We start from the raw sequence: 26705 nt of genomic DNA, 5'->3' as shown, positions 1-26705 counted from the left end.
TCAAAAAAGGAAAGAAAGAAACAGTTCTAGACTAAGTCCTTCAGACCACACAACTCTTTGTTTATTTATGATAATTCCATTTAAAGAAGAGGGAGAAAATCTACACCTCTGCTTTGGTTCATTTCCTCCATCCCTGTAAGGCTATGAGGCCAAATGCGCATAGGACTTCCTGTTGAAAACTGAACTTTTTTTCCCTCAGTGGGCACTTTTCCCCAATTTCCTCCTCGTTATCTTTGCAATCACCATACTTCTCCGCTTTAATTTTCCCTCCTATATCCACTTTAATAAACATTTACTGATTGCCCTCTGAGTGACAGGGATCATGGTGGGCACTGGGGATTCAAAGATGAATAAAAACATCTGCTTCTTTAATGAGTTCAATTAAACCTGAGAAACGATCCTTATCCAGTTTTATATTTAAGATCAGTCAAAACCCACAAATCTGAAAAAATGTGCCTTTTTTTTTAACCCGAGTCTATACTAAGTAGATAACTCCTTTCTAAAAAAAATTTTTTTTTAACGTTTATTTATTTTTGAGACAGAGAGAGACAGAGCATGAACGAGGGAGGGACAGAGACAGAGGGAGACACAGAATCGGAAGCAGGCTCCAGGCTCTGAGCCATCAGCCCAGAGCCCCACGCGGGGCTCGAACTCCCGGACCGCGAGATCGTGACCCAAGCTGAAGTAGGACGCTTAACCGACTGAGCCACCCAGGCGCCCCAGATAACTCCTTTCTAATCTCTGATGCAGTTTTGCCTACTTTGCAAGTAACTATATTTGCTCACTTCATACTACTTTTCTTTCTTCCTTCCTTTTTTTTTTTTTTTTAAATTACTTTTCAAATGTCTTCTGGTTTTGTTATATACCTGGACTTGTTGTCAAACACACTGGAAGCGGTTCCAGAGCAAGGCTTTCCATTATACACGAGTTGCACAAATCAAAGAAACTGGTGTAATCTGCAACAACACACCCTGACCTCAAGGCTCACGACTCCCCCCCGGGCACTGCATTTCAGCTCCACTCACCTTCTTGCTACCCCTCTATCGGCTAAGCATGTTCTTGTGCTATGGCATTTGCAGAGAACTTCTTTCTCTAAGTGGCTAACTCAGCTCCTTCAAGCTCACATGTCACCTTCCCTTTCCACTGGCTCACCCTGACCATTCCAAGTTAATACTGTCATCTGCCCACCCACAGGGTACTCTCCCCATCCCCCATGCCCTGCTCTACTTTTCCCCATAACATGTAACATCTTCTCACAAATTACATAACTTATTTATTACGTTTGTCTGACTTCTGCCCCATTAGAACATTAAGCTCCACAAGGACCGGGATTTTATTTTTGTGTTTTGTTCACTGATCTATGCCAATCTCCTAGAAGAGGGCACTGAACTCAATATTTGTTTAATGAAAGACTAACAAGTTAACATTATTTCATAAATTGGAATCCACTATTTACGGAATTTCTAGCAAATGAAGGTAGGTTAATATAATGAAGCCAAGACAATTTTTGCTGACAAAATACATAAGCCTGAGTCTAACAGCACAGAAACCTTAAGTCTAATTAGAGACCCATCTGTAATCTGCAATAAAACATACCCAATTTTGGCTGGCATGTAGAGCATCAAAGGCACCACTGGAGAATCTTCATTTCCATAGATGATGAAGCCCATCTCTTTCAGACGTCTTCTGAAATACCTGGTGTTTTCGGCTAACTGCTGTATACATTCTTTGCCTGGAAAATCAAGAGGAGGAAAACAATAACACTAAGAAAAAGGAGTGGGGAAAAAGAGAGCAATCTCCTCTATCTCCATTCTATCAATCAGTCCTATGTTTGGTTCCTCTGTCCTAACATAAAATATTTTCACATAACAAACTGTATGAAATATAAATACAAACAAATCTTGCTTTGTATTCTGTCACAGTAGGTGTTGATAGATTTTGTAATAATGTACAAAATGAAGTTTAACAATTAATATTTTCATGGCACATTAGCATCATTAAACATTTTCAATATATCTCATTTAACATTCTTCTATCCCTTAACAGTAGGTACAATATTAACTATTATCTTCACTTTGCAGGTTGGGTGACTCCCACAAAGGTGGTGACTGGCCTGCAGTTACACATTAACAGGTGGCACAGCCAAGACAAGAATCTAGGTCCCTTGACTTCAATATTCATTCCAATGAACTATGCTGCAAATAATTTTACACACGAGACCAGAGATGGAGCCATTTAGAGCCCCAAACTTTCCTCTTAAGAGTCTGGTTTTATGTTACCATTTCCCCGAAACTACTATCAGACAACAATAGCATATCCGTAATAATGTAAAATCATATTTTTAATCCCAGTCTGTTCATCTTCCTTACATAGGAATGGATTATAACAAACATTTCTCAAACCGCGGACTAAATATTTGAACTGGGTTTTGACATTATGGTAGGTAAATCTATGAACAGACGTCCACGAACAGACATCATGGAGAGCAAGCCTAAATTCAAAAGATCAGCGCGCAAAGGGCTCAGCACTGGTTAAGGGTCTTCCCAACCACAAATACTCACAAATAAGAAAGGGTTGCAGTCATCTTCTCACATATATTAGGGAGCCAACAAATTTGTATTTTTTAAAGTACAAGTGTCATATACCTCCAAAGATAAATTAATCAGTTGATCAGAGACACAGATGGTTAACAAACGTGCTTAGAATGCTAACATATCCATCCACTGATGCAAAGCCACTCTAGATAAGTCTGCTACAAATAACCCAAAATTAATACTTTGTGTAAATAATTTCAAGTTAACCAGAGAATAACACTCAAACTTAGACTCGCTTAATGTGAACACTGAAGAACATCACTTAAGTTATGACATATGTCCTACACTAAAGCAGACATTAAAGTATGTTACATTTAAGTATATTGAGAATCTCGGAGCCCTGTGCCCAAGTTTTCCCTAGAAATACCAATACACGCTTAACTCTACATTTAGAAAAAGAGACTTCTACTTCTGGCCATGGTAAAATACCCGGGACCAGTTTTACCTTTCTGCCGTTAACAACAGAAAACTGGACAAATCACATAAAACAAAATGTATATACAATGGTTTTCAAACACCAGGCCACAGGCAGTGCAGGACTATGCTGCTGGGGAGAAGGAAAACAATACAGAAGCCTCTGGATTGCCCCCTGACTGCCTAGAGGCAGGTCCCAGGCTGCTGCCCAGGGACAGGAACCTAGTCTCCTCAGTTGGGACACCAGCGATCAGAGTTGGGGATGCTAAGGTGGCTAGAATTTGCCGGGCAGCGTACAGGAAAGGAGGGAGAAGTGTACAAAGAGAGAAGTGTGGGGGTCTACAGAAGGGTCCCCTTGAGCCTCTGGCTGAGTGTCATCTGCTTGTGCTTGAGAAGAAACCACCAGGGGCTGGGGAAAAAGCCAGCAGAAAGCAGCAGACTCAACAGTTCCCAGAGCTCATACGGAATTGGCAACAGTGTGTATTGTCACCTTCCAAAATGGAGAGTCACACGAGTCGTGGAGCTAAATTAGCCCTAGACTCAAAGTTGCTGTGGATCCACCCTTACAAACCTTAACAGCAAGTCTCAAAAGGATCCAACTAATTCCAAGAACAAAGTCCAACACTACCTAAAGGAATACAACAAAGTGCAGCCCCTGGTAATGTAAAATTTACAACATCTGGCATACAATAAAAAATTCCAGCCATTCAAAGAAACGGGAAAATATGACCCACCAACCAGGAGGTAAGTCAATCAATAGCAATAGACCATAAATAAGAGTACCAGCAGACAAGGATGCACAAAATGCTATTGTAAATATGCGCCATACATTCGGAAAAGTGGGGGGAAAACACGATAAAAGGGAGAAAGGAAATATGCTGATGAATCTCAAAAAGCATTATGCTACATGAAATAAGCCAGACACAAAAGACTATACACTGAGTGCATTCATATATAGGAAATTCTAAGAAAGACATAATTATAGAGACAGAACACAGGTTAGTGATTGCCAGGGAGTGGAGAGAGGACTGGCTGCAAAGGGGTATGAGGGAACTCCTGGGGAGTGACAAAAACATCCTATTCCTCGACTGTGGTGTGATTGCCTGACTACATTCATTGGTCAACACTCATGGAATTATACACTTACAGCTGGTGAATTTTATTGTATACAAGTGATATCTCACTAAAGATGGTTTTTAAAAAATTGAGTGATACACCTGCATATTAGTATACATTATTTTTTTCTGCATTCACCTTATTATTTTGCAATTTGCTACCTTTTTCTCATCACAAACCAAATAGCTGAAAAAAATTTTTTTCATTGCAAATGGCAAGACTTCATCCTAAAAAAATTTTTTTTTTTCTCATTCCAAGAATATCAAGAAAAATTATCAAGGGAAAGGGGGCGCCTGGGTGGCTCAGTCGGTTAAGCATCCACTGCGGCTCAGGTCATGATCTCACGGTTCGTGAGTTCGAGCCCTGCGTCGGGCTCTGTGCTGTCAGCTCGGAGCCTGGAGCCTGCTTCAGATTTTGTGTCTCCCTCTCTCTCTGCCATTCCCCCCTGCTCACACTCTGTCTCTCTCTCTCTCTCTCAAAAATAAATAAAAAACATTAATTAAAAAAAATTTTTTTTAAAGAAAAATTATCAAGGAAGAGAAGAAATCTTAGGAGATGAAGACCTTAACTTTTTCAATTATTATATCTTTCTAAGCAAGTTTTCTCTAACAGAAGGAAGTGAAAATCTCAGGTGCATGATTCATCACCATCTGCCCCCAGACAAGAAGAGTCCCAGGAGAACATACATCTAAAATGACACTCACATCACACAACCTGAAGACAGTGGGAGTAGGCATTTAGGATCCCCAACTTATATAGCCCCATTGTTGCTGACTCGTGTTCCTTTGTAAAGATAACACCACTATTTTTTTGTTTGTATACTCACGTGCTAATGGACATCAGAGATCACCAACCTTCATTTTGGCAGCTATTAAAAGTTGAGATGAAAAAGAATTCTCTCCTAAATATATATCTAGGTATCATAGTCACACTAGAATTGAAATACAATTTAAAAATAAATTTTTTTTTTTTTTTAATTTTTTTTTTTTTTCAACGTTTATTTATTTTTGGGACAGAGAGAGACAGAGCATGAATGGGAGAGGGGCAGAGAGAGAGGGAGACACAGAATTGGAAACAGGCTCCAGTCTCTGAGCCATCAGCCCAGAGCCTGACGCGGGGCTCGAACTCACGGACCGCGAGATCGTGACCTGGCTGAAGTCGGACGCTTAACCGACTGCGCCACCCAGGCGCCCCTTAAAAATAAATTTTAAAAAAAGAAGAAATTAACAGCTCCATTTCATTTGATCCCAACTGCTTTTAGATGGGTATAGTAAAAGAATGTACTATTGACAAAAAGAAACTGCCCGCAGGTGTTAAATTACTTTTTCTAAGGCCTTTCTTTCAGTAGGAGGCAGATCAACGTTCTCTGGGTCTGTCAGTGTTTTTTCTTCTACACCACATCAAGAAATTATGTATTTTTCAAACTTTAAAGAGCACAGCCCTTTACTGGGTAAGAGTATCTGTGTCCTATTTTTAAAACAGCACTTACTGGCAAATGAATGGGTAGGGGTGAATGGGTGCAGGAGCCTAGGGAGACACAGGGCAAGTACAAGACAAGTGAAAAATAGTTCTTCCAATGAACTCACCCTGAGCAGCGGACCGCAGTCACTGCTGGTGAGTACGGGGAATAAAGACCGAGAGGAAGTGTCAAGACCAGTGCTAAAGAAAGAAGTCAACTCAATCACAAATGGCAGCAAATCATACAAGTTCAGTGGTCTATTTATGCTACAAAAGTCACAGCCTGAACCATGAACTGCTAATATTTGACTATTTGTGACCTAAAAATGGCAATTTCTTGTGGTACAACCTAATAATATCAAAGATAATAATAGGAAAAAATAAACAAATAATAGCACACAATTCAGTAAGCTCTGGCATTTACATATACTGGGAAGTAGTTAAGTGGTTATTCGTTTTTTTGACGGGACGCTGAATTTTAAAGACAACACAGTTACCTATTTTGAATTAAATATCACCTAAAATACTAGTTAACATTAATGCAAGAAGTGTAACTGCTACTTAAGTCCAATCTGCTAGCTCAGTTCTAAGAAGTTTTCTTACTACAGAGTTGCCACAAGTTATAACAGGCTGGAAGAATGGTCTAAGAGGGATTTAGACCATTTCTTTTTCTTTTTTCTTTTTTTTTTTTTTAATTTAAATAAACTCTACACCCAATGTGGGGCTCAAACTCATGACCCCAAGACCAAGAGTCTGACCAACTGTTAGGGATTTAAAACAATGTAAAGTGTAAAAAGAAGGTTTAGTCTTGTCTTAAAAAATCTAACTCTTAAAATGTCTTTATCTTTTTTTTTTTTTTTAATTTTTTTTTTTTCAACGCTTATTTACTTTTGGGACAGAGAGAGACAGAGCATGAACAGGGGAGGGGCAGAGAGAGAGGGAGACACAGAATCGGAAACAGGCTCCAGGCTCCGAGCCGTCAGCCCAGAGCCTGACGCGGGGCTCGAACTCCCGGACCGCGAGATCGTGACCTGGCTGAAGTCGGACGCTTAACCGACTGCGCCACCCAGGCGCCCCTGTCTTTATCTTTTTAAGAACACAGATGGTAATAGAAGAGGCCAGAATTCTTCTCTACTTTGCAAACATAAATCTTTACTTTTAAGGATGATAAAAAGCATCAAAGCAATTAAAAAAAAAAAAAAAACCTTAATACTGATTTCTCTTTAACTTTACAGCTAAGCCTTGCTGTGTGGCCATGAGTTTGGAGTTCTTCAATATGGTTAAATGAAACCATTTTTAGAACTTCCTTAATAAAATCTACAGTTTGGCATGAAAAAAAGAAAAGGAAACAGGAGCACATAATTTCATTTCTCAGAAAATGTAAGAGATAACTTTAATACATCATTTTTAGTCCTCAACTTCTTTGCAATGAATTTTATGCTTAGGAAGTAATGAAGGATCAATAGATTGTGATGGCATCATTAGATTTAGGTCTTTTAAGGAAACAAAACCTCAAAAGGTGGGGCATCACAACTATCTACCTATTGATAACCACTATGTATTAATAACTTCAAGTCACCATTACAAGATAGGATTAGATTTGGAGCTATAATTATTAACCCTGCCAAATAGATTGTGAGGTTGTACCAAATGCATTCCAGATGTTCTCCAAAAGGAATATTTTTATCAAGTCTTAATCCAGATTCCTCACGATTGCCAGCCATGTGAACTTAATGTTTGAAGGAACTACTGGATTATTACTCAAATAAAATTTCGTAAGCCCTCCCAGACAGGTATCAATCAGAACAGCTAGTGTTCTATGAGCTACAAATTTCCTGATGTCTCAGGACTGGTTACAAAAACAACAGGACAAGACCTATGTATAGAGTAAGGGGATAAAAAAGGGAGCATTTTGTCTGAAATGGCATTAGTGCTAACTACTCAGAACTTATTCTTCAAAAATTATAGCATGTACTCACCTGCTTAAATAGCAATATAATTGTCAATTTAGCTGATGAGCTTTTATATAACTTATAACATAATCAACAAAATGTGTTTGAGTCTGCAACTTCAAAAATACCATCTCTGGTGTTAACTGAAATCTTTCAAAATAAAGGACACAAATATAAATGATGTTCAGCCAGATCTGATCCCCTAACTCACATCATACTCCATTACACAGTTCCTAATCTTCTTAGATTTCCTGGATATCCTGATATAATCTGCTTTCCTGGGAAAAATAAAATAAAATTACTGCTACTCTTCAGACTTACACTTTCCAATTAATTATAACGGGCTGGAAGAATTTGAAATTGAGGAACTTCTTCTCCCTCCCCCCTTTTTCTTCAAGGTCATAATCTCAAAGTAGGTAAGGGTTTTCTTAATTGAGGGTCCCCAAAACAAAACAGCCCCAAGAATGGGTTCAATTGGTTTTCAGCTTTAACTACAAGGTAAGGGTTATTAAGGCAGGATAAAATATGGAAAAATACTACCCATCACCTTGTTCTAATTTAAACTATAAAAAATGTTATATTGTGGACAGTTCACATAGAATCTCTTTAATACTATAGGTCTAAGAATTGAATTTAACTATCAATCTTTTCGTTTAATCATCTATCCAAATGGCTTATTTTTGCTATTTGGAAAGTTACTTTTTCTAATATTTTACTTTGGTTAGATTATACTGCCAAGTGAAAAGCAACTATGTTTCACTCTAGTGGTTTTTCTCTTGAAAAGCATTTTAGAAAAGTAGAATAAACTCACACATTGTGTACTTACTTTGCCTATGTTAAACGTGTCTCCACTCAAATCTAAAATGGGGTTATATGTTTCCGATTCTGTGTCTCCCTCTCTCTCTGCCCCTCCCCCGTTCATGCTCTGTCTCTCTCTGTCCCAAAAATAAATAAATGTTGAAAAAAAAAATTAAAAAAAAAAAAATGGGGCGCCTGGGTGGCGCAGTCGGTTGAGCGTCCGACTTCAGCCAGGTCACGACTCGCAGTCCATGAGTTCGAGCCCCGCGTCAGGCTCTGGGCTGATGGCTCAGAGCCTGGAGCCTGTTTCCGATTCTGTGTCTCCCTCTCTCTCTGCCCCTCCCCCGTTCATGCTCTGTCTCTCTCTGTCCCAAAAATAAATAAACGTTGAAAAAAAAAATTTAAAAGATATAACCCCATTTAAAAAAATTTTTTTTTTCAACGTTTATTTATTTTTGGGACAGAGAGAGACAGAGCATGAACGGGGGAGGGGCAGAGAGAGAGGGAGACACAGAATCGGAAACAGGCTCCAGGCTCTGAGCCATCAGCCCAGAGCCTGGCGCGAGCCTGGCGCGGGACTCGAACTCACGGACTGCGAGATTGTGACCTGGCTGAAGTCGGATGCTTAACCGACTGCACCACCCAGGCGCCCCTAAAATGGGGTTATATCTTAAAGATCTCTTAAACAAGTATTATATCAAGTAAATGAGATCACATGCAAACTATGTTTTCAAAGGCTATTCCCATAGTGATTATGGAAGCTCTTAGTACTGATTCCCTTCAAGGCACAGAAAGTATGTAGTATAGCGAGCAGGGTGCCAGGCTCACTAAAGGCTTCTTCCCTTTCCTTTGGCTGGTAAAGCAATTTCCAAACTGTATTTCATTTCAGTTGCTATATCTCTAAATATTACCAAGTCCATTACCAGCCAGCCTTATCTTCTAATAAGATACTACTGTATAGTCTCCCATAAGTGAATGGAAGAACATGTTGATTTATATTAATGTAAATGAACTTGGCATTCTCTTATATGAGTGGTGCTACATCTAAATGTAATGTTAGGACAACAGCTCAATCTCTTGCTTGGCTGGAAGTATTTTGGGCTTAGCTGAAGAGGGAGTCAGGTTTGCCTTAACTATTGCTATTACAGCAGTTCCACGAACTGTAAATTATTTGCACGGTAGAAAATCTCAGATGCAATCATGACGACACTTTCAAAAGAGACAAGTAAACCTTGGCTACGATACTTAAACCACAGTGTCTTTCCTATACCACATCAATAATTTCTGAGAGAAGAAGAGACTTAGTAGGGTTGCCCTCCTTTCCCTTTTAGAAACTGGCAAATTTAAGAGTTATTTTGCAGCTGGGGAAAGTAAACCAATGCCAGGAGAGGCTAAGTAACTCCAAGAGGAGGAACCAGGATTTGAACTCCCTGGTTCTTCTAGTTTCAAAGACTGTACCCTCAACCACTGCTCACAGATCCTGTTTAGCTTCTGTATTAAGTAGGACATAAAAGGGAATGGTAGTTAACAGGAATGTAAAAAAAAGAACTGAGTAACTGTTTAATTAAAGTCACTGATGGTGCCTGCTGGAGCCTCCCTTGGAGACTTACCTGCCTCTTAAGAACCTTACACTAACCCTGCCTCCACCACCCAGCCCTGGAGGCCACACATCTCCTTGATTCTTGGGCCCTGATCCATCTGTTCCTAGGGAAAGAGTTGGTGCCGAGAGATTTCCTTTCATCCCGCATCCTTCGTATAATAGCACTTCAACCAGTATTAAGGGTTAAATTGTTTCAAGCTTATTCTGACCCAAGTCCCTTGATCTGTAGCAGACCTGACTGACTTTCTCTGAGATTTGCAGACCACTGGCCTTGAGGAGTGAAGGACCAAACTTTCTCAGAAGATAAGGTCTGACTACATTTGAAAGCAGTTATTGCTGCTGCCAGCAATTCTGTTCACACTCATGTCAACAGAGGAGTGGCTGCCTGGGCACCTGCTTCTCTTGCATATATCCCCCTCCCTTTTCCTGTGCATTCCCTTTTAAAACCTTCTGGCTTCCCCTGGATGGGGCAGATGGTCTCTGAGATATTAGTCCACCATCTTCCCATGTTGCCCGCTTCCTGAATAAAGCAACCTTTCCTTTCCCAACATCACCTGTCTCTCCACTATTGACTTTTGAGCGGCAAGGAAACAAATCTAAGATTGGAACGAGTTCTCTTGTCTAGTAACACTTCCAAATTTCCATTCTAAGATTTCAGTCACTGCTCTATCTTCCAACAGGGGGCATCCTGCAAAATTTCAGTCAACCACTGCCAGTGTTTCTCAGTAAGACTGCGATTGGCATATGGGACACAATTCTTGGTTGTCAAGGCTGTCCAGTGTCCTGAAGAACACTTAGAATCATTGGCCCCTTGGCAATAAATGCCAATACCACCACCCCATAGCCTAATCGGTGACAACCAAAAATGCCCCTAGATTTTTCCAAATATGTCTTAGGAAGGCAGCACTGCTCCTGGTTAGTTGAGAGCCACTACTGGCCCTAACGTTCTTTCTTCATAGGAACCAGGGGTTTCTTTTCTCTTTACCCTTAAACTTGAGTTGGAGACACATCAGCTATATGATCTTGGGTATGTTTTTACCTCCCCTAGATTTAATTACGATATTACCAATTATGTAGAGGAAGATATAAATGTGGAGCAATCTGGTATATTTAAAGTGTAAAACCACACATGGGAAAACCCAATGTAAAATATGAGCTAAATGATTAGCAGTACATTAAAACACAATACTTTATGATTAGGTAGGGCTTCTTTTCAGCAGACCCTTTTCTTACCTTTCTGGAATTTTATTTCTATTCCATTACTTTGACTATTACAAATTATTACAGTTTATATAATAAATTGTACTCCCCCATTACTCTACTCTTTTTCAGTTCTCCTTTTATTAAGATATAATTCACATCCTGTAACATTCACCCTTTTAAAAATGTACAACTCAATGGTTTTTAGCATATTCAAAGTTGTGCAGCCATCACTAGTATGTAATTCATCTCTCCCAAAAGAAACTCCTTTCCCTCTCTCCACTGCCCTGAGCAACCACTGATCTACTTCCTGTCTCTATGATTTGCCTATTCTGGACATTTCATATAAATGGAATCATATTTTATGTGGCCTTTTGTATCTTCTTTCACTTAATGTTTTCAAGGTTCATCCATGTTATAACGTATCAGTCCTTCATTCTTTTTTAAGAATTATTTTTTAATCCATTCTTTTTTAATGGATATACTACATTTTGTTTATCTACTCATCAGTTGATGCACACTGGTTGTTTCTACTTTTTGGCTACTGTGAATAATGCTGCGTATGTTTTCAATTTGATTGGGAATATACCTAGGAAGAGAATTTCTGGGTAAAGTGGTAACTCTTTGGTGTCTGCTTTTTGAGGAACTGGAACTGTTTTCTAAAGTGGCTGGGACATTTTACATTCCCACCAGTGATATGGGAACACGCCATTCCAATTGCTTAGATCCTCACCAACATTACTTTTTTATTTAAGCTATACCAGTGAGAGTACAGTGGTATCCTGTGATTTTCATTTGCAAATCCCTAATGTCTAACAGGTTTAAATACCTTTTTTTCTGTGTTTATTGGCCATTTATCTTTTTTGGAGAAATACCTATTTGTATCCTTTGCACATTTTTAATTGGGTTGTTTAGTTTGAGTTGTAAAAGTTCTTTCTATATTCTGGATACTAGAGTCTTATCAGACATGATTTGCAAAACTTCCTCCCATTCTGAGGGTTGTATTTTCACTTTCTGGATGGGGTGTCTTTCAAAGAACAAAAGCTTGTAATTCTGATGAAGTGCAATATATGTTTTTTGGTTGCTTATTCTTTTGGTGTCATAACTAAGAAAGCACTGCCTAATCCCACAGTCATGAAGACTTACATCTACATTTTCTTCTAAGAGTTTGGTAAATTTGGCTCTTACACTTAGGCTTTTGATCCATTTTGAGTTATTTTTGTACATGGTGGGAGGTAGGGGTCCCACTTCATTCTTTTGTATGCGGATATCTAATTGTCTCGGAATCATTTGTTAAGAGAGACTATTCTTTTCCATTGGACTGTCTTATTGAATACCAACTAATCCTAAATTAAAAGTTTACTTCTGGACTCTGGTTGGTATTTCATGGTCTGTCTATCTATACTTATGCCAGTTTGACACTATCTTGATACCACAGCTTCGGGACATGTGACTCCTCTTTGTTCTTTTTCAAGTTGGACTATTCTGGAAATCTTGTCTCTTGCATTTCCAAATGAATATGAGGATCCACTTGCCAACTTCTACAAAAAAGGCAGCTGGGATTCTGATGGGGATATTGTTGAATCTGTAGATCAACTTGGGAAGTACTGTTGTCTTAACAATACCAAGTCCTCCAATCCATGAGCACAGGAATCTTTCTATTTGTTTAGGTCTTCTTCCTGTTTGTTTCTGTACATTTTTTTTCCTTTGGATGGAATGTAGTAAATATTCTCAAAATACTGAGTTGGGTTGAGAAGGCAACGCAAAGGGAGAAACGAATAAACATATTAAATACAACATGATACAGGTCCTAATTTGCATAACAATAAATGTCTCTTCTTTTTTCCACTTCCCTCTCCGATTTCCCTTAACGAAAATGTGTCTTTAAATGCATTAAAATATGTTGGAGAGGCTCTAGCAAATGCTGACAAAAATATGAAACCTCTCATACGTTGCTAGTGAGATGGCAAACTGGGACTTTGTAAAAATGGCAATATATGCAGGGTGGTCTCAGGCGGTCTCCTGTCAGCCTTTGTTAGTTAAGACAAACCTGGAAAAATAATGAAATTTGCTAGGTGTTCCAGGAATTTGTAAGACAGGGAAAGTGTTATGAAAAGCGTACTTTGGAGTTAAAGCCCTTGCCCCAAGGCAGGAAATGAAAGCATAAAGGGGCTGGCCCTTCCTCTTATTCCTCCTTTCTCTTTTAAATGATATGAACAAATGCACAAATCTGGCCATAAAAATATTTATTTTCCACCTGTGAATCTGCTTTCATTCTCTTTTTAAAATTTTTTTTTTTCAACGTTTATTTATTTTTGGGACAGAGAGAGACCGAGCATGAGCAGGGGCGGGGCAGAGAGAGAGGGAGACACAGAATCGGAAACAGGCTCCAGGCTCTGAGCCATCAGCCCAGAGCCCGACGCGGGGCTCGAACTCACGGACCGCGAGATCGTAACCTGGCTGAAGTCGGACGCTTAACCGACTGCGCCACCCAGGCGCCCCCTGCTTTCATTCTCAAAGTCATTTTTCCCTAGATGTTTTAGTATTAGGTGTTTTGTCTACATAGTTCGTAAGGGGGAGTAGCTGATGAAAGGTTGGCACAAGTATTGTGCACGAATCTGGTTCCGACTGCCCTACTGGATGAAGGCCTTTTAGGAGAGCTGCAGGGCATTATCACCGGGATTATCAGCCTGCGATGGGCACAGAACTAATCAGATTAGCAAAGGAAAAGTTAAAATGACGCCTATCTCTCAGTAAGCACAATATATTATCGATGTACAAAAATGGGTTCTCTTGAGATTGTGCTTTCTAAGACTCAAATCTGAAATTCTGACCATCAAATATGGCAATGGCAAAATATTAATTTCTTAGGACTAATGCTTTTGCTAAATTACAATAGAAGGATGGGTTCTTTTGGAAAGGAGTACAGCTTGATTTCCATTTTAAAAGGTAGAGCTGAGCAGAGGGTGTAGATGTAGACAGACAGTTTAGGGAAGGCTGGACTTGTCCCAGGGTTTAAGATATTCCTGAACTAAATAAACCCTAGGTAAACAGAACATTCCTTACATGTGCAAGCATATCCTTTAATAGGGAGAATTGCTGGGATTCCTGACTCCACTTAATCAGGAAATCAGAGGTCTAAAAGTAACTTTTACTTCTTCCAAGAAAGGGGAAGTGGGTTGGCAAGTGAACATTTAGATTTGATAATCAACAGTAATGAAAAACATTCTTAAGTCTCTGGGGTTTTCAAGAGCCTAAAGGAAAACAGCTGAATGTTGAATCCCCATTAAAACTGCTACTTATTTAAAAAAAAATTTTTTTTTTGTACATTTACAGAAGTCTCAAAAGAATGTGTAAGTTTGTTTCATACAAATTATTTACTCCATGTAAATGATGAACCACTTAATCAAATTCAATATAGTCAATTAAAACAAAAGTGCTCATGGGGCACCTGGGTGGCTCAGTCGATTAAGCGCCTGACTTTGGCTTAGGTCATGATCTCACGGTTCGTGAGTTTGAGCCCCTCCTTGGGCTCTGTGCTGACAGCTCAGAGCCTGGAGCCTGCTTTGGATTCTGTGTCTCCCTCTCTTCTGCTCCTCCCCTGGTCATATTCTCTCTCTCTCTCTCTCTCAATCTCTCTCCCAAATAAACATTAAAAAAACTTTTTAAAAAGTGCTCAGATTTGAGAAAAATGACCAATTTATATTAAGGTCACCAAATGAAAGAAACAGTGCATATATAGTAGTTGTGAATATGCTTCAGGATTTCGGTTTTGTTTTTTTTTTTTTAAGTCTGCTAAAATACAATTGCGATGTTTATTACTTTTTCTATTGGCAGCAATGAAAAAAATCACTAGAAATCATATTTTTGTCTTTTTCAAATAATCTGCATTCAGTGTCAAAATCCTCAAAACGTTTAGATATCAAAGACAAATACTGATTTTGTTTTCATTAATGATGAGAAACAAGAGATCCAGTTTAATCAAGATCTGACATTTATAAATTTTAAGCATGCAAGTGAGCTAAAAGATTAAGAGATTAATTATAAATAACAACTACAGGAACAGATGATCATTTGTGTGATTTCTAGGTTCATTAGGATAGTATACATCCAGAGAACCAACAGAAGTTCTCAGATCCAATGTCGAATAATGGAATGTGGGCAAGCACTCTTAAATGACCTTTATTATTTTTAAAAAATTTTTTTAATGTTTTATTTATTTTTTGAGACAGAGACAGAGCATGAGCAGGGGAGGGGCAGAGAGAGAGTGAGACACAGAATCATAAGCAGGCTCCAGGCTCTGAGCTGTCAGCACAGAGCCTGACGCGGGGCTGGAACCCACGGACTGTGAGATTGTGACCTGAGCCGAAGTTGGCCGCTTAACTGACTGAGCCACAGGTGCCCCAAATGACCTTTATTTACTGTGCACTACATGCATACTGTATGCTGCAAGCAGAGAAAGAATCCATGCGTTAAAGACAGATTGGTACTACTGCCAAACTATAGACATGCTATCAAGGTGAGTCAACTAGGATGTTGTTCAAAGCTCTTTATACTTAATGGTTTCCATGAAAATAAGTGCAGAAGCAGAAATGCGTACACATCCCAAAGCGTCTTCTTCATTGTTTCCAGTGCTTTCTTTGCATTGTTTTTCTTTTGCCTTTTCTACTAGTGGCATTAACTGCTAAGTGTTCTGCTAAAATCTTTAAAAATTCCATAATGAAAGGCAGATAATTATGCTACCCTCTGATATTTTTGATCTCTTATCTTTTTAGTTTCTGTACTATTTCTTCAATAAGCATCTGAGTTTTGGCAACCTCTGACTGAACAGCACTTAACATATTATTATCCTGATCTGCATCCAAGAGTTCCTCAGCAAGTTGTCTTGTAACTGCTATCTGTTCATGTCTCATTTTTCTGTCAGACACAATGGCCATCAAGTTAAATCAAATTTCACTGTGCTTTTGTATCCGTTTTTCTATGACTGCTTCATTGTGCTGTCATCTTGATCTCATGCATCTAAACCAGTCGGTCCTTCTCTTAATCCATCTAATTCATACAATCTTCTGTCCACAGGAACATAACTGACAGAGTGAAAAGCATCTTCTTCTTTTGCTGATGTCTTTGCATCAAATGCAAACATCTGCTGTCTGGACAAGCTATTGTGGACTTGTCGAATCACACCTGGATTGCTCAATGCAAATCTTTCATAGCTGCATCAAAGCTTTGCGAACGTTCTTTAAACTCCGACAATGTCTCTTCTAAATGGAGACCTTGATGGGTACAATTCAATAACACACTTACTGTGGCTTGACTAGCACAAACATTATTAATTATCTGCTTGGCAAAAAATATCATGTCAAGTCTGGAGTCCTGAACTAAAGATACAGAGGGTGCTGATTCTTTTCCTGGCTGCCACTTGAAAAACAAACAAACAAACAAAAATAGCCCATGAACTGGCTTTAACTTTTCAAAATTCTTAGGCTCTAAACTCCGTATTTCTTCTACTTGGGCTCCTCAGCAACCAAATCCTTTAATGAGCTCAGTGAAGAGACCAGGGTCGTTTTCCATGAAGCACCATTCCCCAGCATTGGCTGTCATGGCCTAGGCCACACACTACCCCTGCTGCCACCTAGGCTCTGCCCACCCCTCATCCCACCCGGTACCAGCTGCCACTGGCCACTGAGCTCGTTGATCTCAGCAACCCTGCTGCGGAGTTCATCAACCCAGGTCACTCCTCCTACTTCCGCCGACAGCCTGCTTCAGAATTTCTTACAGAAACTTAAAAGCAAACATTAAAGAAGTTGATTTGGGGGGCTACTAACATTTTTGAAGCCTCATCTACTTTTAAGACACAAAACTGTGAAGAAAAACAAATCTAGCACATAAAAATAAATAATAAAGATGTCATTTATTTCAGCATATATTTGCTAGAAATAGAGGAGATACAAAAGTAGCATCATAGTCACTACACGAAAGACAAAAATCTCACCAGGAAGGCTACACAGAAAAGGAAGAACGTACTATGTGCTAGGCAAGCAGACATTAAATAAATACACGCTGAGTACCTGTCTAGTGTGTCTGTCAGACATCTAGGCCCTGGATACACTGCATGGAATAAAAGAAGCAAAGTTCATCCAATGTGGGAAATGGACAACAAAAAAGGTAAATGTCTCACTCAAGTGATGTCTGAGAAATGACCTGGATGAGCAAGCACTATCTCCATAAAGCACCAAGGCCCAGAAGCAAAAGCACATGTGGCATTTCCTAGGGTGGAGTGAACCAGCAAGGTTGGAACTGAGCCAGTAAAGGGAGCGTGTGATACAGGCGATCTATAGAGGGCCAATCCACAGGGGACTCACAGGTCTTCACTGTAAGAAAGACTCTGATTTTGGGGCGCCTGGGTGGCGCAGTCGGTTAAGCGTCCGACTTCAGCCAGGTCACGATCTCGCGGTCCGTGAGTTCGAGCCCCGCGTCGGGCTCTGGGCTGATGGCTCAGAGCCTGGAGCCTGTTTCCGATTCTGTGTCTCCCTCTCTCTCTGCCCCTCGCCCGTTCATGCTCTGTCTCTCTCTGTCCCAAAAATAAATAAACGTTGAAGAAAGACTCTGATTTTGACTTTGAGAGGTGGGAGAAGCCCCACAAGGGTTCTCAAACAGAAGATTGATAAGATCTCCTGTTTCAACAAGGTTACCTAAGTGCTGCATTTAAACAGGTGAAGAGAGAAGCAGACAGGGGGCGTAGGCGATGATGGCTTGTACTAGGGTGACAGCAATGGGTATGAAAAGTGGATAGGACATGTATTTTGAAGGTGGACAGAGTGTTACAAACTGTTAAAGCACACAGAAGATACAAAATAAATATTTGATGAATGAATGAATCTTGGATAGCAAGAACCAATGTGGACTAGAGTACTCAGGAAAGGCATCAGACTTACCACGTTTCACTTGAACTCTCTGCATGGATGTCTCCTATTCCTTATTATAAGCATGTTTATTTATCTTAATTCTTGGAAATTATTTTTGCTCAACTGATCCTTCTAGGACTATTAAATCCAAGTGAAAGTAGACAGAAGTCTAAGTAAATAACAGTGGCAATAGAGTGGTGGACAGATTCAAAGATATTAAGGAGGCACAATCTAAAGGCTCTGGTGATTAAATACATGGGATAAAGAAGCAGAGAAAATATAATAGGGGTTTCTTATTTGGACAACTTGCCGTTATCTGAAGGAACATGAAAGAAAAAGCATGTTTGAGGGGGAAACAAATGGAAAAGGCTAAAAATTTTAGAGAAACAAAACTCAATATGGGGGAAGCAAGTATTTTTAAAGTCTAAAGGTTTAAAATTAAGTAGGTCAAGACTACTGCTTCCAAACTCGGATTGGCATATTAAAAGTTAATTACTGTTTGGAATGATGAGAGGATTCTGGAAATGGACAGTGGTAATTGTTACACAACATTCTATAATGTATTTAATGCCAGTGAATTGTACACCTAAAATTAGTTAAAATGTTACCTTTTATGTTATGTATATTTTACCACCATGTTCACTCACTAGAGGTCAAGTGGTTTTTGTTTTTTGTTGTTTTTTTTTTAACATTTATTCCTTTTTAAGAAACAGAGACAGAGTGCAAGTGGCGGAGAGGCATAGAGAGAGGGAGACACAGAATCTGAAGCAGGCTCCAGGCTCTGAGCTGTCAGCACACAGCCTGATGCGGGGCTCAAACTCATGAACTGCTCGTGATCATGACTTGAGCTAAAATCAGTTGCTTAACCAACTGAGCCACCCAGGCGCCCTGAGGTCATTTTTTTAAATGAGATATAATTCACATTCCCATTTAAAGTGTTCAATTCCAAGTTTTTTAGTGTAACTATAGAACTGTGTAACCAACTGTGTAACCAGTAATTAATTATAGAACATTTTCACTGCTCCCCAAAAGAAACTGGCATGTATCACAGTCAATCATTCCCACTTCACCCTAATCTTCCAGCCTATATGTCAGGTGTAAGCAATAATTTTTGTTCGTTTGTTGAGGAATAATTTATCCCAAAGTCGCTTTTTTCTACATAAACAAGAGACTTAGGGGGATAACTTCTGAACAAAGCCCACACATCTTTCCTCATTGTTAGCTTGGTGGTAAACACACAGCTCTACTAACAAAAATTCCTGTGGACAATTTTTTTCCAGTAGGTGAAAATCATACAAATCAGTAAATATAAGCAATTTGTTTTCTCATTTTCATTTTGTTTTTGTTATTTTTACCCATGTTTATGTAGTTCTAAGTTTTTGAAAAACCTCAAAGGAACCAATAGCCTTATGAAAGACAAAGGATAGAAGTAAAAAATTAGGTCGTGGAAAAATTCCTGGTACCCTTTAAGACATGCCTCTACTTTGTATGTCATTAATTTGCTCTTTTTATAAGTCCCTGTTTCTGTTCTTACACCTTTGATGTGTGGCCTCCTGTCCTCAAAACAAACTGCAAACTCTGAGGGCAAATAAGGTTTTCTCCCCCAGCACCTCCCCACCAAGAATATACAAACATTCAAGTTGAAATATTGAGAAAATGGAAACCTTTTTTATGTGTCCAAACTAATTTGAATTCCACAGAATTACCTAATTCAATTACACACACACACACACACACACACACAAATACAAATAATAATGAAATATGAAATAGCTCATACACAAAAAGCATCCTCACACTGGACACCCAAGTTCAAATTCTGGCTCTTCCAGTTAGTTAATTCTGTGACCTTGGGTAAGCAACTTAACTTCTCGGCTGTCTCATTTTCTAAAAGAAGGAAAATCATGTCTAATACATATTCTGAGAATTTAAAAATTTTGAGCAGTGCTCAGTACATAGTAAACAGAATACATGTCCACTTTATTATTCTCTGCCACCTGTGTATTTTTCCCTTAAAATTATGCCATTTACATCTTCCACAACATGACATGATCTGGCTTTAGCTTAGCCTTAGCTTTTAAAGATGAAATAAAGTACCCTCTTGCTTTCCCTCACTGTTTCTAGTTCCCCACTTTTTAATTTAGTATACTCTTAACACATAACATAGGACACAGCTGACATTACTAACATATAAACACATAACATATAAAGGTTTACAACTTATAAATACGCAACTATCATACCATCATACTATACTATCAACTTTTCAAAGCTAGTTTTAGCCAGTGTTCCCTTACTCACCAATTTAGACAATCTCTGCCATCACATTATCCATTAATTACCATCCAGATGAAGCAAATTACCTTTGCAGTTGGGAGTATTCAAGATGGCAAGCAGACACCCTTATTTTCTGAAAACCACTCCTCACCTTAACAGGGATGGGACCTGGTCCCTATCTGGGCTAAACTGATTCTTCCACCTAATTCAGAAGAGGCATACAGACATGCTTGCACTAAGGACATTTTATTTTATTTTATTTTTAAGCAGGCTTAAAAGTCCCCAACAAGGGACTTGACCTCATTACCCTGAGATCAAGACGCAGAGGAGATCAAGAGTCAGATGCTTCACTGACTGACCCACCCAGGTGCCCCCACTGAGGACATTTTAAAACCTGAAACCATCAGACAACCATTTTTAAGTAATACATCAAAGCAGTAAAAGCAGGTCTGAGAAAGAAAGGAACTAGTAATTCTACTGTCTTCCTAAATTTTACTCATGAGCTTTAGTTTGGTTCTTTGGTGGCACATACCCTTCTGAAGTCAGGCTATCTGGGTTTGTATTCTGGCTCCATCATCTACCAGCTGTAAGGTTTTGGCTAGGTCACTTAATCTCTCTGAGCTTGTTTCCTCATCTGCAAAATGGAATTGATAATGATGATTTCACCTACTTTGTAAGGCTGTTTGAAGGATGAAGTGAAATAATACATGTAAAGTGCTTAATAAAATGCCTCACATTTGGTACTTAAAAATTCATTAATTATATAAGAATTTATTATTTTACCTATAACAATGTGTTGAGGCATTATTCTTTCTTCCAATCAGAAAAAAGCCAGAATAGATGACTATATATATTTTGTCTTAATAAGGAGATATTAAATATCTTGAGCAAAAAGAGAAAAAGCCAACTGACTCTTCTAACTCTAAAGCCTAATAAGACACCAAAAACGAGAGAATAAAAATTAATAAAATAAAACACACAAGGGGTTAGGAGGTATTAAGAAATACTAGGAAAATGTTGCTTATTTTGAGAATTCAAAAACCTGAATGTTTTGCATTAAGAAGTTTTTGAAGATACTATGTCATTTTCCATAGCTGGCACACAGTAGTCAAAAACTGACTGCTGAGTGAATGAGGTCTTACTGTGGCTTAAACTAAAAAAATAACATAACATAACATAACATAACATAACATAACATAACATAACATAACACAAAATTTTTAAAAAGCCAAAACCAAATAGAGGAGATAGTAAGCAGCTCCCTCTGGATGTTTTAAACAAACATCTGGATGATATCAATAAAAGGAATAATATGCCTTAAAAAGACTAAAAAATATAAAAATGTAACAAGATACAGTTCTTATCTGCTACTAAAATAAATTTAACAACATATTCTCAATTAACTGTGCAGATGGGAGAGGGGTGAGGTACAGCAGCAAGGGTGCTCAGATAACCAAAAAAGTCTCCATTTGAATTTGAAATATATTTTGTTACCTTAAAAGCAGACTTCCTTAATTGCTAACATTTAATTCTGGCCTAAGTCCACATATGGCAGTTCCACTGAGAAGGGAACTAACACATAGTTAGGGGAAATGATACATTTAGTTGCAGAGGTGGATTATGAGAACAAATGTGCCATAGATAATGTGTTTGCAAAACCAAAAATATATGAAACATGCAAAATCCAAGAACATGCAAAAATTAACTATACGAAGAAGGTCTGTTTGCAATCATTTTATTTTTTTATTTTAATTATTTTTGAGAGAGAGGGGGAGAGGGGGGGAGAGAGAGAGAAGATGCACAGGTGTGCATAAGCTGGGAAGGCTCAGAGGGAGAGGGAAAGAGAAACTCATAAGAAGGCTCCGCGCTGGGCATGGATCTCATGATCCTGGATCATGACCTGAGCCGAAATCAAGAGTTGGACACTCAACCTACTGAGCCACCCAGGTGCTCCCGCAATCGTTTAAACTATACAGAAGAACAAACCAGTTCAACTGAAAGCAGCACATGCATCGATCAAAAAAACTTTTCCCAAGCAAAGTCTTATCATGGCCTATTTTCATTTCAATTTACTGTTTTCAGCTTAGAAATGCAAAGATTCTAGGTACACAGACTGCATTATCTGGACATACACATAACCCCGTTTAGGAGAGGTGTGGGATCTGTAAGGAAATGTGTTTGAGCATAATCCTACAGAGATGCACTTTCAGACAGGAACAGAGGAAGCCGCTTCTTGGCATCCTCTGTAATTATGGCAGGCTTCGGGTAACTCCACTGTTTCCTCTACTATCCTCACTATTACTGGTCAATACTCGCAGGCTGCAGGGACATCTGTGATGCTTTACAGTATCAAAGGCCTTAACTAACTAATCCTATTTTTTTTCTTTTTTTTGCCGATCATTACTGGCTGAGTCCTCAACCATTTCCTTGAAGAAACATCCAGAAGCCATGAAACGTGCATTTGAACACCTGGCATAATCCATTCCTCATTTGCATGATAGCTCTATCACTTGCACACATTTGTCGGTCATGACACACAGGTCAAAACTGTTTGTCAGAATACAAAATACACTGGGAATGCAAGCTGGTGCGGCCACTCTGGAAAACAGTATGGAGGTTCCTCAAAAAACTAAAAATAGAACTACCCTATGACCCAGCAATCGCACTACTAGGCATTTATCCAAGGGATACAGGTGTGCTGTTTCAAAGGGACACATGCACCCCCATGTTTATAGCAGCACTATCAACAATAGCCAAAGTATGGAAAGAGCCCAAATGTCCATCGATGGATGAATGGATAAAGAAGATGTGGTAAATACATACAATGGAATATTACTCAGTGATCAAAAAGAATGAAATCTTGCCATTTGCAACTATGTGGATGGAACTGGAGGGTATTATGCTAAGTGAAATTTGTCAGAGAAAGATAAAAATCATATGACTTTACTCATATGAGGACTTTAAGAGACAAAAACAGATGAACATAAGGGAAGGGAAACAAAAATAATATAAAAACAGGGAGGGGGACAACACAGAAGAGCCTCATAAATATGGAGAACAAACTGAGGGTTACTAGAGGGTTGTGGGAGGGGGGATGGGCTAAATGGGTAAGGGGCACTAAGGAATCTACTCCTGAAATCACTGTTGCACTATATGCTAACTAATTTGGATGCACATTTTAAAAAACTAAAAAAAAAAAAAAAAAAAAATACAAAATAACAACAGCAAAAGAAGACACCAACATGCTCAAGTCAAGACAGAGAAAGAGCTTCCTGCACAAGAGTATCTGTGTTCTGCCAGGGCAATTCTCACTGGTCTAAGGTGAGGAGAGCAATTGGCTAGACTCACCTCTCACCAACTCTTATTAACAACTGACAGTAACATGGCTTATTTTGTTTCATTTTTTTTAACACTTCAGAGAGAATTAACATTGTAATACATTAGCCTTATGTGGGGTGCTCTCTCAGATGAAGGTGTATGCACAAGAAATGCTGAAACAATACAGACAATTCCGCTTACCATAAGGACAAGATTCTGACCTTCAAGCCGACTTGGATATTAGCACTTGCTTAGGCGTTAATGCCCCCATTTATGGAGAATTCACAAGCTGACAGCCCTCTCACAATGTGATTTCTTTCTCTTCTGTAATACTTAAGTACTATTAAACACAGACGGTAGAGGAGGTATCCCAGCAGAACTCATCTGTTTTTTGTTCTTGCCAAAATTACGGAGTAAAGTGTAATAATCCTAGAACAAAACTGTCCCCAGCAACGGTTAAAAAAGCAATAAATATTCTCATTTTCTTCCTTCCCATGACTACCAGTCAAACTCTTTCTAATCAAGTGGTTTTATTTACACGCCATTGCTAAAAAGGAGTAACCGTGATAAAAATTACTATTTGTATAGAAGGGCATGTAAAATCAGTAATCTGCAGACTATATGCCAAACAACTGACATGAGTTATCCCAAGACATAAGATCATAGGGACTGTTTACTTTCTGTAATATTTGGGTTTGAAAATAAGCATGTTATTAGTTTTATAAACAAAATAAAGAATGAATAGATGGATACATTTAAATTGGTATTAAAAATCCTGTATTTTGGATCCTTAACAGACTGATCCCTGAGCTGCATATACTCATCATGTTACTGATGTTACTTTACAGCAAATTTCCCAGAGTTTGAACATTATTAATGAAACCAACTAAAAATCAATGAATAAACTAAAATATAAAGTTAACAAACAATATTATAAAAACTGTTTACATTTGAAGAGAACCAGAGTTTAGAACCCAAAGCCGGTTCTTCACTGCCAAGCCCACTGCAGAGGGAGACAAAAGTGACAGGCCTAGAACAGAGTTTATTCACGTATTTACTTCTAGTGAACCTGGAAAACTTTGCAGGCAAATTTTAGTGTTCAAAAACAAGAGGGCTGGGGTGCTGGGTGGGTGAGTCAGTTAAGCATCTGACTCTTGATTTCAGTTCAGGTCTTGATCTCACGGTTCGTGAGTCCGAGCCCCTGTTGGGCTCTTGCTGACAATGTGGAGCCTGCTTGGGATTCTCTCTCCCCCTCACTCTGTCTCCCCCCGCCCCCAGCTTGTGCACTTGCACACACACACATTTTTTCTCTCTCTCTCTCAATAAATAAACATTTTTAAAAAAGAGAGAGAGTGCTAATCAACAGAGAAGAAAGCTGTGATGGCTAATTGATGTTTGGTCAGACATAATTTGGGTGTGCTTGTGAGGGTATTTTGGATGAGATTAACATTTGAATAACTGAGTAAAGGCTGTCCTCCTTAATGTGGGTGGGCCTCATCCAGTTGGTTGAAGGCCTCACAAGAATAAATGGGCCTTCCTGAATAAGAAGGAATTTCTCCTGCCTGCCTGTCGTGCTGGCAAATCAGGTTTTTTCTGCCTTCAGACTTGAATTGAAGCATCAGCTCTTCCTGGGTCTCAAGACTAACGGCATTTGGACTAGAACTACATCAGCTCTTCTGGGCCTCCAGCTTGCCAAATGCAGATCTGCAGACTTGTCAGCCTCCACAACTATGTGAGCCAATTTCTTATAATACCTCTCTTGCCCACTCTCCCTCTTCCTCTCTATAAAAACACTGCACAGGAAAAGTCCAGCAAATGCTTTATGATGATGATTGCAGCTTTGATGCCTCAGAAAGCTTCAGATCCTCTCCAAGAAATGGCCATTTATTCATCTAACCAACTTATCCCAAGCCCAATGGGACTAAGATGATACTTAATAGAACATTTTCTTGAATAATGGCCACACTCTTACTTAGATGTTAAAAATAATCTCCAACTGCTGTTAAAGCCAGTCATTTTCTACCATCTTCTTTCTACTTCTCTCCCCAAATGGTCACCATCCCCACTGCGACCACTATCTGAAGAACAAGCACAGAATTGGAAAGAGTACTAACCCATATAATTACTGTACTTCATCTAAATAGTTTTGATTATGAGAGAGAAGAACCCCCCTTCCCATACCAAATATAAAAATAGCCAGGTACTTCCTTTGCTCTCTATCAATGGGCAAAAAACAGCACTCTAGGTCTCTAGGGAAGACAACATCCTATCATTAATGGGGTGTTTTTTAGGAATCATTGAATGGTACACATTACTCAAAATCACATACAGTAGCAAGCATCTTAGAGCAAAAAATCTTGCAGCCATACTCTCTGCACATTCCTCCAAGAATCAGGGTATGCTAACGAATTAAAACTGAATGGTAAGTTCAGAAAAGGTGAAGATCCATTAATGGAAAACAGAAAGCCTTTCTGTCAGTAGTGGCAAACCCTTGGTACTTGTTGAAATTTCTTAAACTTTTGTTTATCTTAAGAATCTTATGAGTGCTTAAGTACCAAAGCTGATTTCCCTGCCAACAGAAATATACCGAGAATTAACAAGGTTACACTACAAAGGAACTTCCACTCCATATTATTATTTTTATTATTTCACACGTAGATGATACCTTAACGTAGGGGCTGGGCAGAACAGGGATGAATTCTTAACAAAGTCATCCAGTTTCTTTCCTAAAGAAGCAGCAGTCTCTCCTCACTCATCTTTCTTAATTACCAATGGTCACCTTCTATGGACAGCTCTAAAGTGGGTGGAGAAGGCAGCAGACAACACTTTCCACTCATCAGAGAACTTTCTAGATCAATAAACTGTACATGTGTCACAAGCACCCAGTCGGGATATACCAGGGGAGTAGGATCTCATGGTTTACTGGAAAGGAGGGACAAAAGAATGCCTAAACACACAAATCAACTGACCTATGAGGTCATCCTTTGTTCTTTAACTTCTGCATGAACACCTGAAAATTTCAATCTGTAAATGAAATTAAGATCACTATACCTAAAAATATCTTTAAGTACCA

The 26705-nt window shown here is 38.9% G+C and overlaps 1 protein-coding gene and 1 pseudogene across 3 annotated transcripts in view; both read right to left on the bottom strand.

Moving 5' to 3' along the window:
• The window catches only part of SPTLC2 (serine palmitoyltransferase long chain base subunit 2), a 110960-nt gene that overhangs the window by 12657 nt on the left and 71598 nt on the right, over positions 1-26705 (bottom strand). For both annotated transcript variants that reach the window (XM_086709146.1, XM_086709147.1), the window contains exon 10: positions 1597-1732. In XM_086709146.1, coding sequence (XP_086565272.1) covers positions 1597-1732 — 136 coding nt within the window. The remainder of the gene's footprint in view (positions 1-1596; positions 1733-26705) is intronic.
• LOC147579809 (ubiquitin carboxyl-terminal hydrolase isozyme L5 pseudogene) lies at positions 14753-21491 on the bottom strand (annotated as a pseudogene). The gene is made up of 2 exons (XR_015252140.1): positions 17725-21491; positions 14753-17503 (listed from the first exon to the last, which is right to left on the bottom strand). The product of XR_015252140.1 is annotated as a ubiquitin carboxyl-terminal hydrolase isozyme L5 pseudogene (transcript).

The sequence above is a fragment of the Puma concolor genome, chromosome B3 (genome assembly GCF_028749965.1).
Source record: "Puma concolor isolate L17-30 chromosome B3, mPumCon1.1.hap2, whole genome shotgun sequence".
NCBI classification, from domain to species: Eukaryota; Metazoa; Chordata; class Mammalia; order Carnivora; family Felidae; genus Puma; species Puma concolor.
Note: the sequence above shows the minus strand (reverse complement) of the source record. Positions and strands in the feature narration are given on the sequence as shown.